A 14,540-nucleotide genomic window follows, 5' to 3' on the forward strand; every position below is an offset into this window, starting at 1 on the left:
AAGCAGAACTTCAGAAAATTGTATTAAACTTAAATGTTTTTTGTGTGAAAAACTAAATATTTATTAATTTCTCAAGGATAACGCATTACAAGATGAACTTGTATCACTTACAAAGAAGAACTGTGTGTACGAATAATCCCTGAATTATGTGCCTGATTTTGATGTTGTTCGCACACTTCACTGACTCTCTTTAGGCCATCTAATTTGATCTAATGGATGTGGATTGGAAGAGCATGAATGGACTGAAAGCTAATTTTGTAATTAACTATGTAGAATACTTTGAGGCTGTGTAATGTATGCAAAGCTGATTTTTAGCTATTTTTTGTAACGTATTTATATTCAAAGACCATTTCAGTGACTCTCATGACAGCCATAACAAGATATGATCAAATTATATAGTTAAACTGTATTCATATTCATTTTTACATAAAATACTTTCCTTGAGAACCTGATTGTCTGTATTGCATTTAGGTTGTTCGTTTCATGGATTGTTTTATGAAATGTTAATAAAACTCTTTTCCATATTTTTGGACAAATTTGGTTTTTCCAACTCTCACTATAGTCCACATTGTTTGAAGACGTGTTTTGGAATATTGAGAAAATGTTTGCAAGGTTTATTACGTGTTAACACTTACACTGCCATAAGCGTATTAACATTGGTGTACCAGAATCCAACATTCAAAACTGTGCAAGTACGCAGTGTCCCTCCATTTTCACATGAGGAAACAGTTAGCTGAATTGACCTCATTACAAGGCAGGCGCTGTTAAATCTCGCTCTCTGAGCCCATTTGTATAAAAAAACAGAACAGATGTCCAAAAACCTCTGTATCTCCATGGCTGTCTGTCTCTTTGAATGCATCATTCTTTAAAGCATGCATTTGTCTATAATGCATATTTGAATACAGTACAACAACATAGCTTAGAGCTGTGATGATTGATATGTAAGCTAGAAGAGGCTAACACACAAATAAATACCACGCAGTAATGCTGCTGCATGATAAGCTACATAGTCCTGGAAAATTATAATAAATAGTGCCCAGTCGTAAAAAAGAGAATAAAACATAAAAATATTTGGAATATTTAAGGAATGTGTGTGTATTTAGCTTCTCTTAAAATGTCCTCTTCAAAACATCAGTGACTTGTAATATTATATGGTTTCTCGTGTTCATAGATTTCAGTACAGAATTTAAGTTAATAGTTGAGTACTCCCACAATTTCAGTTTGGAAAAAAATCATCAAGGGTGCCAATTTGGATTTAGCCCCAAAGAGATTTCCTCTCTCTGGTTGTCGGGGTGGTCAAATCCAACTCTGACCAGCTGGGATAGAGGGATAATCTGTGTGTAAAAAAAATCACTTGTTTTAATTACACACACACAGACACACAAATGCACGCACTCGTTCTCTTTTGCTCTCTCTCTCTTTCATACACAAACACACAAATGCACATACATATATACAGTACACGTGTGGACATACATGCATTAACACAACTATGCAAACACACACTATACTTCCCCATCTATCCTCATAATAGACAGCTGCTTACTTTGAATATCATTTGGATTTGTGCATGAAATGCCAGAAAAATGTGACTTGACTGAATGTGACTTGGTAATTGATCTGATTTTTAAGCGTTTGGACATGTGGCGGAGATTAAAGCTTCATCAGAGAGAGCAAACATTTTAAAATAGATTAAAAAGGCACTATGTCTAATTACAAAATGCAGCAGTGAAACACAGCAATGTCAACGTAATGCATTACAAATAGTCTACATATTAAGTAGACATGCTAAACTCTAATAAAAAAGAAATGTCATGTATTGCATTATCTGTGGCAAATTTAAATAACATTTAGATAAAGAGGATCATGAGTCACATTGTGTCGCGTCATCATCAAAGAGATAAATGGGAATTTAATTCTTTATTTCTACTAACCATGAAAAACTCTCTTTAAATCGACAGAAGACTTAAATATATCAAATATGCACTACTGTTATTACTTGAAGACTTTATTAGTAAGAAAAGGAAGAGGTTTTTGTGCAAGGGTATTAATGTAAAACATAAAGGAAATACATACAAAATCAGGAATTATTTTTATAAAAATACAAATTTTAAACGTGACAATAAATCATAATTTTTACTAATTTGTTCACAATTTTGGCCATAATCTGCATGTGTAGAGCACAATGCGTACTTTCACTCAAATAAGCACTCAACACCCAAATGTACAGATAAATATACTGAGGATGAAAAAAAATGACAATCCAGTAATTGGGACACTCTATTTAAGGTTTAATACAATTCTACTTCAACTCAGCATTTCGTCTGCCCTGGATGTTAGCTGTAAGCCTCCTTGGATAAATGTTTAAACCCTATGCTGCTGGGTGGCTGTTGGTGGTAAGTACACATCGAGGTTGGCTTCACAAAAAGGGCTGAGAATCTGAGTAGAGGAAATAGCCTTTAGGATCCTTCTGTCACACAATAGGCACTGCAGGGATTTACTTAGTGTCATGGGCCTTAACACTGTCCAGATGGTCTGATGAAGCACTATCTAATTACTTTTCCAACGTTCCCTTTATTTCTGATGAACACTAACCTTTAGAAAGACTGCACTGCCACCACCAGGGGATTGTTGCACCTACAGTTACAGAATTTAATGGCAAAAATAAGCTTTAAAGTTTACTTTCAAAACAGATAAATATTCAATGCTTAGTTAATTTAAAAAAAAGGAGGTACACAAACATTTGTGTATCTTTGCTGATTTACTAGGTGTTTAAGATTTTCTGAGCTCACAAAGTGAAAAAATAATCCTCATTCTTTTGAGGTCATACATGAAAAAAATAGTCAAGCAACCAACAGGAAAATACACAAAGCCAACCAGAAAGAAACATGTACTTCTCTATTGTAGAAAGAAAATCATGAAGACTCGCCTTCCAATTAGGGAGGACAATCCCAATTACTTTTCAATGTAATTTTTTTTTGGGGGGGGGATGGCAGGCAAAAAATACTGGGACATTTGTATCATCATCATTGTTATTGTTTTAATTGTTACCTGCACTGTAGAAAAATAGACAGTATGGCATTGTCGATTTTTCTACACTGCCGCCCAGTAGGTGGCCGTAAAACGCCTTTAAACTGGTTTTCTAAACACCAACGAAGAAGAAGGAAGTGCAAACATCGAGTTGCTGGATTAGCTGTTAGAAACTATTTTTCACAGAAAGCCTCAAAGGAAAGAATATTTTTTAAATTAGAAGACATTCCTCTGCATCAATTCAACTTTTGTAACTCTTAAAAGGGAAACAAATGGGTAAGATTATGGGTTTTGTTGGGTTTATGTAGGATTGTTTTGGTGTTGTTAGCTTGTCTGCTAACAGCAACTTCCTAGATTTACTAAACTAATAACATTATTTTTTGTGTTTTAGACACAACGCGAAAGGAAGAAGCTATTGCAGTTTACATTATATTTAATGTATTTGGTGCATGTATCCAGCAGAGGAATTACGTTTCTGATAAATAGTTTTTTGTTTGTTTTTGGCCTTAGTTAATGTTTCACAAATGATAAAAAAAAAAAACGTTGGTTGGCTGCCGATAACACAACAATGGATAAACCAAAGGAAAAAGAAAAAGAATTGCAACTTTTAGGCTATAATTGGTTCAGCTTCTTCAAGTAAAGTCAAACTGAGGTTGAAGTGTTTTTTTTACTTGTTGATGTGTTTAAAAGTTAGATTAGCCTATATGAACTGTCTTATTACAGAAGCAGGTGTTTTCATCACTTTTGCTCTCGGTACATCCATTTACTAACAATAGAGAGACTGTACATTAGTTTGGATGCTTTATATTTCTGGTGTGAAAGCATATTTAAATGCAATAATGCTTCAGTCCCCTCTCCCCCTTGCAGAGGGCCCCCTGCCCCTGTCCTCGCTCAGGCTCCTGGTTCCACCACTGAGGATGATGACGGCTGTGATGTGGAAGGTGGTTCGTCTGAGAGACATAATGCATTATGGGAAAGTGGAGGAGTTCGTTTCCTTGGTGACTGAAGCCATCCCTGACATCTCTACAGAGAGACAGATGAGACTGCTCACCCTGGGCCTAAGATCAAAGGTAAGTGATTCACATGGACTATACTTTTTTTTATTGAAATATAGTGGTTTTTTGCAGATCTAAGCTGGAAAAAGTTACACTTCAGAAATGATCATGTTAAACCTTTTTGTATTGTTGGTGTTTGTCTGATTGCTGTTTTTGGTTACATACATTTTTGGAAAAGTATTTTAGTCTTTATAATTGTTCTTTAGATAAGATTCCATTTTCATTTCATGACTTTAAGTAATGCAGTTCATCTTTTCTAGAGGCTGCATCTAACTAACTACTTTGTTTATCAATAAAACTTTTTAATCTAGATATTTAGTTTAATATAATAATTATACATTTTATATATCAAGTGCTTTATAAAGATCTCGAAGCCTCTTTACAGAGGTAAAAAAAAAAGATAAGATAGAAATAGAGAAAAAAAAGAGGAAATCTCTACATTTAAGCATTTTTTTCTGTTCTTTTTGCATGAAAATGTACTTATTTACTTCATTTACTTACTTCATTTCATTTATTCTCTTCAGATAATAAAAGCTTAATGGAAATGCTTTACGTCTTGCATCTTTTCTTAATTGTATTATTTCTTTATTGTTGTTTGTAGCTACAATTAGGGGATTCTGGATGTCCCCTAATTGTTAATAACTCCTGTTAACATCTTTCACCAGATGATGTTACAGATATTAAGTTCTGAAAAGCCAGAGGACTTCACAGATGTTAAAACACGTTTGGACAGCCTGATGCCATCTACCTCAAAACTGGTGCGTGACTTTTTAAATCACCGACATTCAAATGTTGAATATATAAGAATGTTCTGCTAATTCTATATGTGTTTATATTACTTTAAAGGTGCATCCAGGAAATGAAGCGATGGAATCCAACTTTGTCAAGTTTATTCAGAGACTCGTGGACGACCCAAAAGGGAGAGAGCACTTCCTCAAGGTGTGATTCTGCTTTCACCCTTCGTTAGTTTTGACATGAAAAGTAGCAATTTGCTTGAATGGTCAAATAGTATCTTGAGGTTTTATATCCATGCTTATGGTTTAAATGTTCCTCTTCACAGAATGTGTTTCCGGTGGAGTATGGGTCTGACTTTGACACAGCTCTGGAGACTGTGTTTTGTGAGTTCTTCACCAGACTGGATAAGTTGCTGCTTATACCAGACTTTAAGCAGGTAAATAAAATAACGTACGCCATAAAATTGCACTTAATAAAATAATTTTGAGGTTTTGGTTGTCTGGTTCAAGCCTGTTGAAATAATACTTATTTTTTCATTGATAAAGACAGCAATGTTGATTGGTGACACACCCTCTGCGCTGGAAGAGTCCATGCAGTGTGTATCCAAAGCCGATGACCTCAAAGTACTACTTAGAAGCAAGGCCCATCTTAGTCAAATGTACACAATGGATACCAGTGGTAAGTCAGTGTGCCCGGGATACAACCATTTTTAATGTGAAAAATAGTGCCTCAAACAAACTGTCAATTAACTAAAGATCAATCCATAAGACATTTCTCAAGCACAAACTAGTGATCATTTAGATTAATGATTATTCTGTGGATTCTTGTCTAGATTAATGATTCATCGTTTTCTCTAGAAAATGTCTAAACATGTATAGATATAGATATTTACTTTAAAGGGATGCTTTGGGGCGTTTCCCTTTCCTGTAGTGTGTTATATAGGTTTTTGTGACCCCCCCCCCTGCCTGAAACGCCTCCATCTGACTCCTTTGTTTACTTTTGTAACATAGTGATATCACTATGTCACCCTTGCGCTTCTATTGGCTAGCGCTCCAACATTGTACACGATAGGCTAAGGGGCAGGACATCTCTAAGCGGTTGACCATTCACAACAGAGCCGACTGGGCTTTGGTTTCAGACAGAGGGTGTAAAGAGGTGCTGCAGCACAGGCAGTATGAGCACAATTAAGAGCTTTTTGAACATTTAAAGCATGGAGACATGTCACAGTAGAGGCACAAATAAACCTGAAAATGTGTCCTTTTTCAATGAAAGAAATGCAAATAAATAATCCTCACTTTTTTTTTCTCTTTCCAAACAGTGCCCTCATCCTCGGAGCAGCTGCTCTTTTCGTCATTATCTTTCCCTCCTTCACTGCCTGAGACAAACGCTCAAGACATAGAATCTAATACACAAATATTTCTGGAGCAAGAAGAATCTGAGGCTATTTCTCTTCAGGACGCATTAAATATGGAGATACAGGATGTGATATGGCCATCTGAGGATGACGTCGTCATTCTAGAGAGCAGCAATGCAGGAGAAACAACAGAAGAGAAATGCAGTGACAGCGTTCCTGATGCTCTCACTTTGGAGGAGTGTGATAATGAAGCTTCAGGCAGCTTCCATTCTCCCTCTAAATCTGCCAATAGTCCCGCATCGTCCAGTTCAATGATTGCCCCTCCACGGCAGAGAGTTGCACACAAATGCAGTCATTGTGGAAAATGCTTCATTTACCGCTACAAACTCCAGGAGCATCAGAGGCTGCACACCGGAGAAAACCCTTACAAGTGCTCTCAGTGTGGGAAGTCCTTCAGAAGGAGCTGTGACATGTCGTCTCACAGGCGGACACAGTGCACACAAGCTGCTTATATTTGCCTTAAATGTGGGGATAGCTTTCAATCACTAAAGGACAAATTAAGACACCGGTGTGGTCGCATCGTCCAATGGTTTGACTGTTCTCAGTGCGGTAAAAGCTTTAAAAAAATGCACTTGCTGAATAAGCATGAGCGGACCCACACAAAGATCTGCAACTTCACGTGCAAACCGTCTGGGCAGGAGTACCCCAGTATGAGTGAGATGAGGAGGAACCAGAAGAGTCATCCTCCCAAGATTTCCAAACAGTGCAAGCGATGTGGGGAAATGTTCAGCTCTGTCGCCCGTTTGACAAAGCATGAGCTGCGCCACAAGAAACAGGATCAAAAGATTTGTGAGGAATGTGGCAAAGCTTTCAAGAGCAAATATGAAGTGTCTCTTCACATGCGCTGTCACACAGGTGAGAGGCCGTTTCAGTGCACGTACTGCGGCAAAGGTTTCTCCAGATCGGGTAACCTGAAGATACACTTAAGGATCCACACGGGAGAGAAACCATATCTTTGCTCTGACTGTGGCAAGGGTTGTATGTCAGCCGGCGATCTGCAGATACACAGACGCATCCACACAGGGGAAAGACCATACAAGTGCACTGACTGTGGGAAGGGATTCACCACCGCAAGCAACTTGACAGTTCATATGCGGGGTCACACTGGAGAGCGCCCTTACATCTGTTCCATATGTGGACAAGGGTGTATTACTGGCACAGTATTAAAAATACATACTTTAAAACATACTGGTTTTAAACCCTACCCTTGTCATATATGTGCAAAGGCTTACACAAACCTCACTCACCTGAAGAGACACTTGAAAAAAACTCACAATGTAGTGCAAAACCAGACTGTCTAATTGAATAGAGTACCATATGCCACTTTTAGCAAATTCATGTGTTTTCATGCAACTAGCCTGGACTAATTTTTGTGATACGTTTATCAACTTGGTTTTCACTCTACATCTCCTGTCAGGACTATGTTTTCAAAAGATTTGGTCCTGGCTGTTTCATTTACCTGTGTTGTTGGATCTGTTCACATTGTACCGTGTACAATTACATTTGTGTTTTCAATTTTGTTCTGTGAATCTGTCAAACATGTTTTTAAATTGTCTCTAAGTAAAACTTGCTACTAAGTTTATGGAAGTTCCCTGTGTTTGTGTCTAGCTGCAACATTCGTACTTAAACCCAACATGAAACCACTTGAACAATATTAACATTAATAATTTTAAAAAATGAGACAACCAAAAGATAATTCACCAAGAAATAAAGTTCCTGTAATCTTGACAAGCTGAAACACAGGCTCACTCTGAGCCTATGAGTAAAACACATTTATTAAAAAAAATTTACATTAGAATTATGAGGGATGCAGGAAAACAGTTTTTCGAATTGAAACATTAGTTAAAAGATGTAGTTATTTGATTGTCCGTAGAGGCGGTGCGTCTCATTTTGCAATAGAGAGAATATGAATGTCCCTATCCGGGCTGCCCCGTGATGCAAAACGAGCCTCTCTGCTAAGAGCGCGCAGCTAACGCTCCCAGGATGAACAGCGTGTTTCAGGAAGAAGTTGGCGCCTGAAGCCGTGTATGCGGTTAGCTAGCACGCTAACCGAAAGTATGCATGATAGCACACTTAATCATTTTTCTTTCCAACGTTATAAGATCATTCCAAAATGAACGACGCAGGTATGTATTAGCTTGCTAGGCTCGGTAAAACTGTGTGTATATCACTTGTGCGGCTAGCCGAATAGCCATAGCGCAGGATTAGCCGAGGCATAGCAGGCCTTGTCTAATCCCTGGAACACGAATTGTTTTTCCCAATTATGAACCGGTTTTACCACACATCAGCGGCCTTCTGGCTAGTCTGGTGATGCTAGCTTACGCTTGGGCACAACAAGCAAATATGTATTGTTAGGTATCTTTACGGTCGAAAACGTAACCCAACTGTTAGGTACTTGTGACTGATAGTTAGCCGGCTAATTAGCGTAATTTGACATATTACTGAGGTGATGCTAACAGCTAGCTGTTTGCAAATTGTTTATGTTTAACTACTCTCTATACGTTATCTCGTTTGCCATTTCGCGCAGCAACGGGTGCATTGGAAACGCATTGCATGTGTTTATTTTAGAATTTAAGGAACATCCTAACCATCAAAGCTGTAACATGCATTGGGTGGTAGAAGTCAGATGTATGCATACAGCCGTGGTGCGTTAGATAATGCACCCTACAGGGCTGTATACCACACTAGCCAGTGCATCTCAGGGATCGGGAGCTGTACTGACCCTAAAGTAAGATGCTGCACTGATAAGGAAAGACATTTTTTGTTTCAAATTAGCACTAGAGTGTATTCCCCTTCGACTTTAATATAAATACATATATAAAACCGGATATTAATTACTGTCAACATCTTCTACATAGTCGAAACACAATATATTTAACATTAAAAGTGACTTATTATGACGTAATTATCAGCAGTTTCAGAACAAAGTTCCCAAATAGTTTTAAGGTTTGTTTGACCCAAACTATTTTTCTAATTTAGAAGAGTTCAGTGTCCCCCTTTCTTCGCTGGCGCTCCTGGTCCCACCACTTCGCCTGATGTCAGCAGTGATGTGGGAAGTTGTTCGCCAACGAAACATAAAGCACTATGGGAAACTGGAGGAGTTTGTGACCATGGTAACAGATGCAGTTCCTGAGCTGATGAGTAAACGGGAAGGGAGACTGCTCTCACTTGGCCTGAGGGCAAGGGTAAGTGTTTTGAAATGTGTATAACATCATGTGTTTAATGAGAACTATTCAAATGAGATAGGGTTATCATGAAAACATTATATTCACAATTGAAATTTCCTCCAGACAACTCTTGAGCTGTTGCGTTCTGAACACCCTGAAGATCTCAAGGCTGTTGAGAGCCACTTGAACCGAATCCGAACTTCTTGCATTGAGGAAGTGAGTGTTTCGGTTGCAGCACTGAAAGGATAAGACAACTAAAGCAATAAATAACAGCATAAACCGATTCTGTAGCTGTTTTGATCATTAATTAATAGTTTGACTAAATATTTTAAGCAAACATTTTGAAACAGTGCCTGGTTCAGACCGCTCATTTCATGCTTTTTATGTATTAATAGTTAGTAGTAAATCTGATATCATTTGGTTGTTTGAATCTTGGCTGGACGAACTGCACTTGTTTTTATTTGTAGACGGTTCCTTCATAATCTGACTGTGTTTTTTGTTTTCTGACCCAGACAAATGATCCTGTCATTGAAGCACCAGAGGCAAACTTTATGAAGCTGGTGCAAGGCCTCATTGAAGACACGGATGGCAGAGAACACTTCCTCAAGGTAAAATGATCCTGTCATTTACATAGTGCTCTTAACTCAAATGTTATAAACTAATTTCTTAATCACAATTTCACCAAACAAAATTTGACGGAGGAAATTTTGATCTTTCCTCTCCGATTCTAAAGGAGTTTGTCATGTGCTGAGGGTGCCACTTTTTGTTTTCTATGTAACAGAATGTGTTTCCAGTGGAGTATGGCCCTGATTTCGACACAGCACTGGAGACTCTGGTTTGTGAGTTTTTCACCAGACTGGAGGAGCTGCTGCCAATCCCTGATTTCAAACAGGTACTAAGAGGATTAGATAAATAAAAAGTAACCTTGCACGGCAGCTGGATTCTTACAATATTAAATGATCACATGAACATCGATCTTGTCAGTAGGGCATGGATATAAATAAGCCCACATGTTAATTACCAAATCGATTCATTTAAAGGGTATTATACATCTAACCACATGTACAAATCCATCCTCACTTTCCTTTCTTCTTTCAAACCTGTCTCTACAACCTACAGAGCTCAGCCTGAAACGCTCAACCGACCAAAAAGAAGCACATTTGAGACATGTAGCCCTGGCCAGCTTTGCATTTCACATTACAAAAATTGCAGCAACCATTGTTTGCATCTAGTTTTAAACATGCAATTGCTTTGGGCCCTGCATTCACTGAGAAGCTGCTGCAAAATTATCCTGCTCTCTTTCACTGCTGCGCATCTCACCCAGATGGGCTCTCAGGCAAATAAATACGCTACCCTTAAAAGTAAAGTACAGACTTCAATGCTTAAACGTATACTTGTCAAGCTTCAAGTACTGCATATCTGTCCATACAACTATTGTCTGGACAAATTGAGGCCTAGCTATGGGCATGGTTTTTATAACACGGAGAGTGGTGCATGTGGTGCCTCAAGATGAATCAGGAGACCTGTCATCTTGTGTTTAAAAATGCTTCCTTTTTTGGGTCTCCCTTGTATAGACGGCATCCTGGATCAGCGGGGCCCCCTCTGTCCTAGAAGAGTACATGCAGTGTGTCTCAAATGGAGACGACATTAAATTTCTTCTCCAGAGCAAACAGTGCCACGGGAAACTGTCTAAGAGTACAATCGGTACGTGCACAATTTACATTTGCTAAGAACTAGTCGACATACAGTTTTTGAATTGAAGATTTTTGTTAACAATTTGTTTCCCTCCCTGCAGCTCCGTTTCCGCCAGATGATCTTCTCATTCCCTCTCTGTCTCTTCCTCCATCGCTTGAAGTGGCCATCTCTTCCCACCCGAGTGGTTGTGTCGACGAAAATAATGACGTTCCTCAGATTGTCATGTTCGATGAAGAACTGTCCACAAACCCTTCCACCTCGACAGACTTTCCCGAATCCCCAAAAAGGACTGATATGTTACCGTCCCCTCCCAGGAGACAATCAGGGCTGCACAAATGTCCAGAGTGTAACAAATGTTTCAAGCACCACTCCGTTCTCACCGAGCACCAGAGGGTCCACAGTGGGCTGCAGCCCTACAACTGCTCGGAGTGCGGAAGGGCTTTCAGGACAGCCACTCTGCTAGCCGGTCACAGGCTACGGAAATGCAAAAACGCTGCTTATCTGTGCATCAAATGTGGGAACAGTTTTCCGACCTCACTGGACAAATTCCGACACCACTGCCCAAAACGTGGCCGTAGCTACGATTGTGGACACTGCGGAAAGAGTTTTCAAAAGTCCAGCAGCTTGAAGGAACACCTGCTGACTCACGTCCAAAGCCGCCTTTTCAAGTGCAGTCATTGCGGGGTAGGTTTTTCAGGAATCGGTGACTTGAAGTATCACCAACAGGTAGATCATGACAAGCCTTATCAGTGTAAGCAATGTGGGAAGAGCTTCATCTCCTCCAAGTGTCTGACCAAACATCAGCAACGACACGAAGAGGGCGGAGAAATGGAGAGTGTCAAATTAATGAGCGGAGGCAAACACAGGAAGAGTGGCTCCGCCCATCGGACTTCCTCCTCATCTATGTCCTCCAGGAAATCCTCGAAAGCTGCATACCCGCGAGGACGAGTCACGCATAACTGTCCACTGTGTGGAAGGAGCTTTAAGTACCGTTTTGAATTCCTCGAGCACCAGAGGTTCCACACCGCGGTGAAGCCTTACAGATGCTCGCAGTGTGGAAAAGCCTTTCGCACGGAGGCTCACCTCTCCAGGCACAGGAAGAGGAAGTGTAAAAATGCGTCCCACATTTGCACCAAGTGTGGGTGTCAGTTCAGGTCTCTCCACGAGCGGGTCAGACATCAGTGCGTCCAGCTGCTGACCAAATACGAGTGCTCTCATTGTGGGAAGACCTTCAAGATGGCCCACCTGCTGAGGAACCATCAGATGAGCGAACACCAGCTTCCCTACAGCGCCAACCATCGCTTCAGGTGCAGATACTGCGACGAGACGTTCCCCGGCATCAGCGAGCTCAAATACCATCAGAGGGTTGACCACGAGAAACCCTATCAGTGTCAAGAGTGTGGCAAGTGTTTCCTGTCTGAGAAATGCCTGGCCAACCACGAGCTCCGACACAACGACGACCGACCGGAGAGCTGCCTGGTGTGCGGCCGCGGCTTCAGGAACCGCTACGACTTGAAGCAGCACATGCGCACTCACACGGGGGAGCGGCCGTACCAGTGCACTCACTGTTCGCAGTGCTTCTCCACAGCGGGGGGGCTCCGGAGCCATACCAGGGTTCACACGGGAGAGAAGCCGCACATTTGCCCAGATTGCGGTAAGGCTTTCTCCCAAATGGGTGCAATGCGCACGCACAGGCTCACGCACACGGGAGAAAGGCCTTTCAAGTGCACAGTGTGCGGCAAAGGTTTCACAATGGCACACAAAGTGACTGTTCACATGCGCGTGCACACAGGGGAGCGCCCGTACGTGTGCACGCAGTGCGGGAAAGCCTTCTCAGATGGAAGTGTGCTGAAGCAGCACATGCTCAACCACTCAGGGGTGAGACCGTACCACTGCCAGATCTGTCCCAAGACCTACACCTGTCTGAACCACCTGAGGAGGCACCTGAAGAGCCACTCCAACATGAACTGAGCAGAACATTTCACACATTCACATTCACATGATTTGGCAGTTACACTGCTACAGTTACAAAGGACCAACGAAACCAAGCAATACGTGAAGGAACATAAAATGATGCTGTTTAAATTGAGGTGAAATGTTTCCTCTTCACTGTATAGTAAATGTAGTCATACACAAACTTTTTGAGCATTTAAAGGAATAGTTTGACCTTTTTGGGAAATCCACTGACTAATAATTATTTAGATAATCACATGAGAAGATTGATACCACTATTAATAGATGACATTAGGGCTACCCTCAAGTGAAGCCAAAGCATCTTTATCTCCCCCAAATCTACAGTACAGACTATAAACCCTCCATGTTACTGCACTATAAAGTCAAAACATACTTAAAATACAATTTGCCCAAAGATAGTTTCTGTCTTTTTAGGTAGTTCTTGTCACACGACGTGCATCCAGGTGTGGATTTTTCTGATTCATATTCAGTTGTTTGATGTTATTAAAAGGGAGTGACATCATGATAGACAACTGTGATTGACAGCTTGTCTGAGTGAAGTGATCACGGAGCAAGGCTACAGGCAAGGTAACAACGTGTACATTTCATAATTAAAATGTGTATAGCGATAATAAGGTTAGTTATCATATCAGCCAAACAGGTGCTAACATATCAGCTAAGTGGTTTATGCTAACAAACTGTGACCCTGCTCAACACTGCGCAGAATCCATCTCCCAATTATATTTTTGGTTAAGATATGCATTGTCTATATATACATAAACTCTGATGCCACTTTTCAGAAAAAGCGGTATCAATCTTCTCTAACGTGGTAAGAATTAAACTATTTCCTTTACGTAAGCACATACTCATTCTTTCCCCTCAATGCGCACCAGACTGAATTATTTTTGACCAACAGTTTCTTATGCATGAATATGTTTGGATACTATTCCGGATATTATTTCGGTAAATGTGCAGAAACTGTAATATTGTTGAAAATATATTTTTGCAAAGGCTTCTAAAGCCATGGAATAAAATCGTATGTTAAACGTTGGCTGTAAATATACTGAGAGAAATGTGTGCGTGCCTGAGAGGTTCAATGGTTTATTTCAACATGAAATAACTTTATTCCTGCCGGCCTTTTATCTCACCCAATTATGGTTTGCAAGGTTCATGAATTTCACATTAAATTCCCTTGGTAGTACCTTGTGTTTGTTGATACCATTTTGTTAAACAAAGGAAAACTGTTAAGAGTTGGGAGGAAAAAGGGTGGAAGTTGCAAAGGGAAATTTGAAATTGCATTTGCTTTCTGAATAAATGTTTCACTAGATGGCAGCAGATGACCAGTATCATCTCCCCCTTACACTTCATGCACTGTAAGACACTTATAGGCATAGGGATGAAATTAAGAATGGCATGAATCAAGAATCATCTGCTTCTCTGCCGGCTGTAGACGATTCAAATATGTCTGAGAGACGAGAGATTGATAAGGGA

At 40.1% G+C, this 14,540-nt stretch overlaps 2 protein-coding genes across 4 annotated transcripts; both read left to right on the forward strand.

Annotated features, from left to right (window-relative positions):
- Positions 1-3,134: 3,134 nt before the first annotated feature.
- Positions 3,135-7,816, forward strand: LOC307020536 (uncharacterized protein). Of its 2 annotated transcripts, none has more exons than XM_079651957.1 (7): positions 3,135-3,306; positions 3,879-4,100; positions 4,751-4,843; positions 4,932-5,024; positions 5,146-5,256; positions 5,366-5,498; positions 6,139-7,816. In XM_079651957.1, exons 2-7 carry the CDS (start codon positions 3,948-3,950, stop codon positions 7,533-7,535), a joined length of 1,980 nt encoding a protein of 659 aa, XP_079508083.1. In that variant the 5' UTR covers positions 3,135-3,306; positions 3,879-3,947; the 3' UTR covers positions 7,536-7,816. The 2 variants fall into 2 exon arrangements, with proteins under 2 accessions (XP_079508083.1, XP_079508082.1); XM_079651956.1 differs by having other exon boundaries at positions 3,898-4,100.
- A 320-nt stretch (positions 7,817-8,136) lies between these two features.
- On the forward strand, positions 8,137-14,250 carry LOC307018764 (uncharacterized protein). Of its 2 annotated transcripts, XM_079649171.1 has the most exons (7): positions 8,138-8,360; positions 9,214-9,419; positions 9,525-9,617; positions 9,914-10,009; positions 10,183-10,293; positions 10,976-11,105; positions 11,197-14,250. In XM_079649171.1, the coding sequence occupies exons 1-7, from the start codon at positions 8,348-8,350 to the stop codon at positions 13,065-13,067; spliced, it is 2,520 nt and encodes an 839-aa protein (XP_079505297.1). In that variant the 5' UTR covers positions 8,138-8,347; the 3' UTR covers positions 13,068-14,250. The 2 variants fall into 2 exon arrangements, with proteins under 2 accessions (XP_079505298.1, XP_079505297.1); XM_079649172.1 differs by lacking the exon at positions 9,525-9,617 and having other exon boundaries at positions 8,137-8,360.
- Positions 14,251-14,540: the final 290 nt, after the last annotated feature.

The sequence above is a fragment of the Notothenia rossii genome (genome assembly GCF_949606895.1).
Source record: "Notothenia rossii genome assembly, chromosome: 9".
In the NCBI taxonomy this organism is placed as follows: domain Eukaryota; kingdom Metazoa; phylum Chordata; class Actinopteri; order Perciformes; family Nototheniidae; genus Notothenia; species Notothenia rossii.

Coding starts and splice junctions, on each gene's coding strand:
- LOC307020536 (XM_079651956.1), top strand. Junction 5,025..5,145: donor GGAGAGAGCACTTCCTCAAG/GTGTGATTCTGC, acceptor TCCTCTTCACAG/AATGTGTTTCCGGTGGAGTA. Junction 5,499..6,138: donor GTACACAATGGATACCAGTG/GTAAGTCAGTGT, acceptor CTTTCCAAACAG/TGCCCTCATCCTCGGAGCAG.
- LOC307018764 (XM_079649171.1), top strand. Junction 9,618..9,913: donor GAACTTCTTGCATTGAGGAA/GTGAGTGTTTCG, acceptor TTTCTGACCCAG/ACAAATGATCCTGTCATTGA. Junction 10,294..10,975: donor CAATCCCTGATTTCAAACAG/GTACTAAGAGGA, acceptor TCCCTTGTATAG/ACGGCATCCTGGATCAGCGG.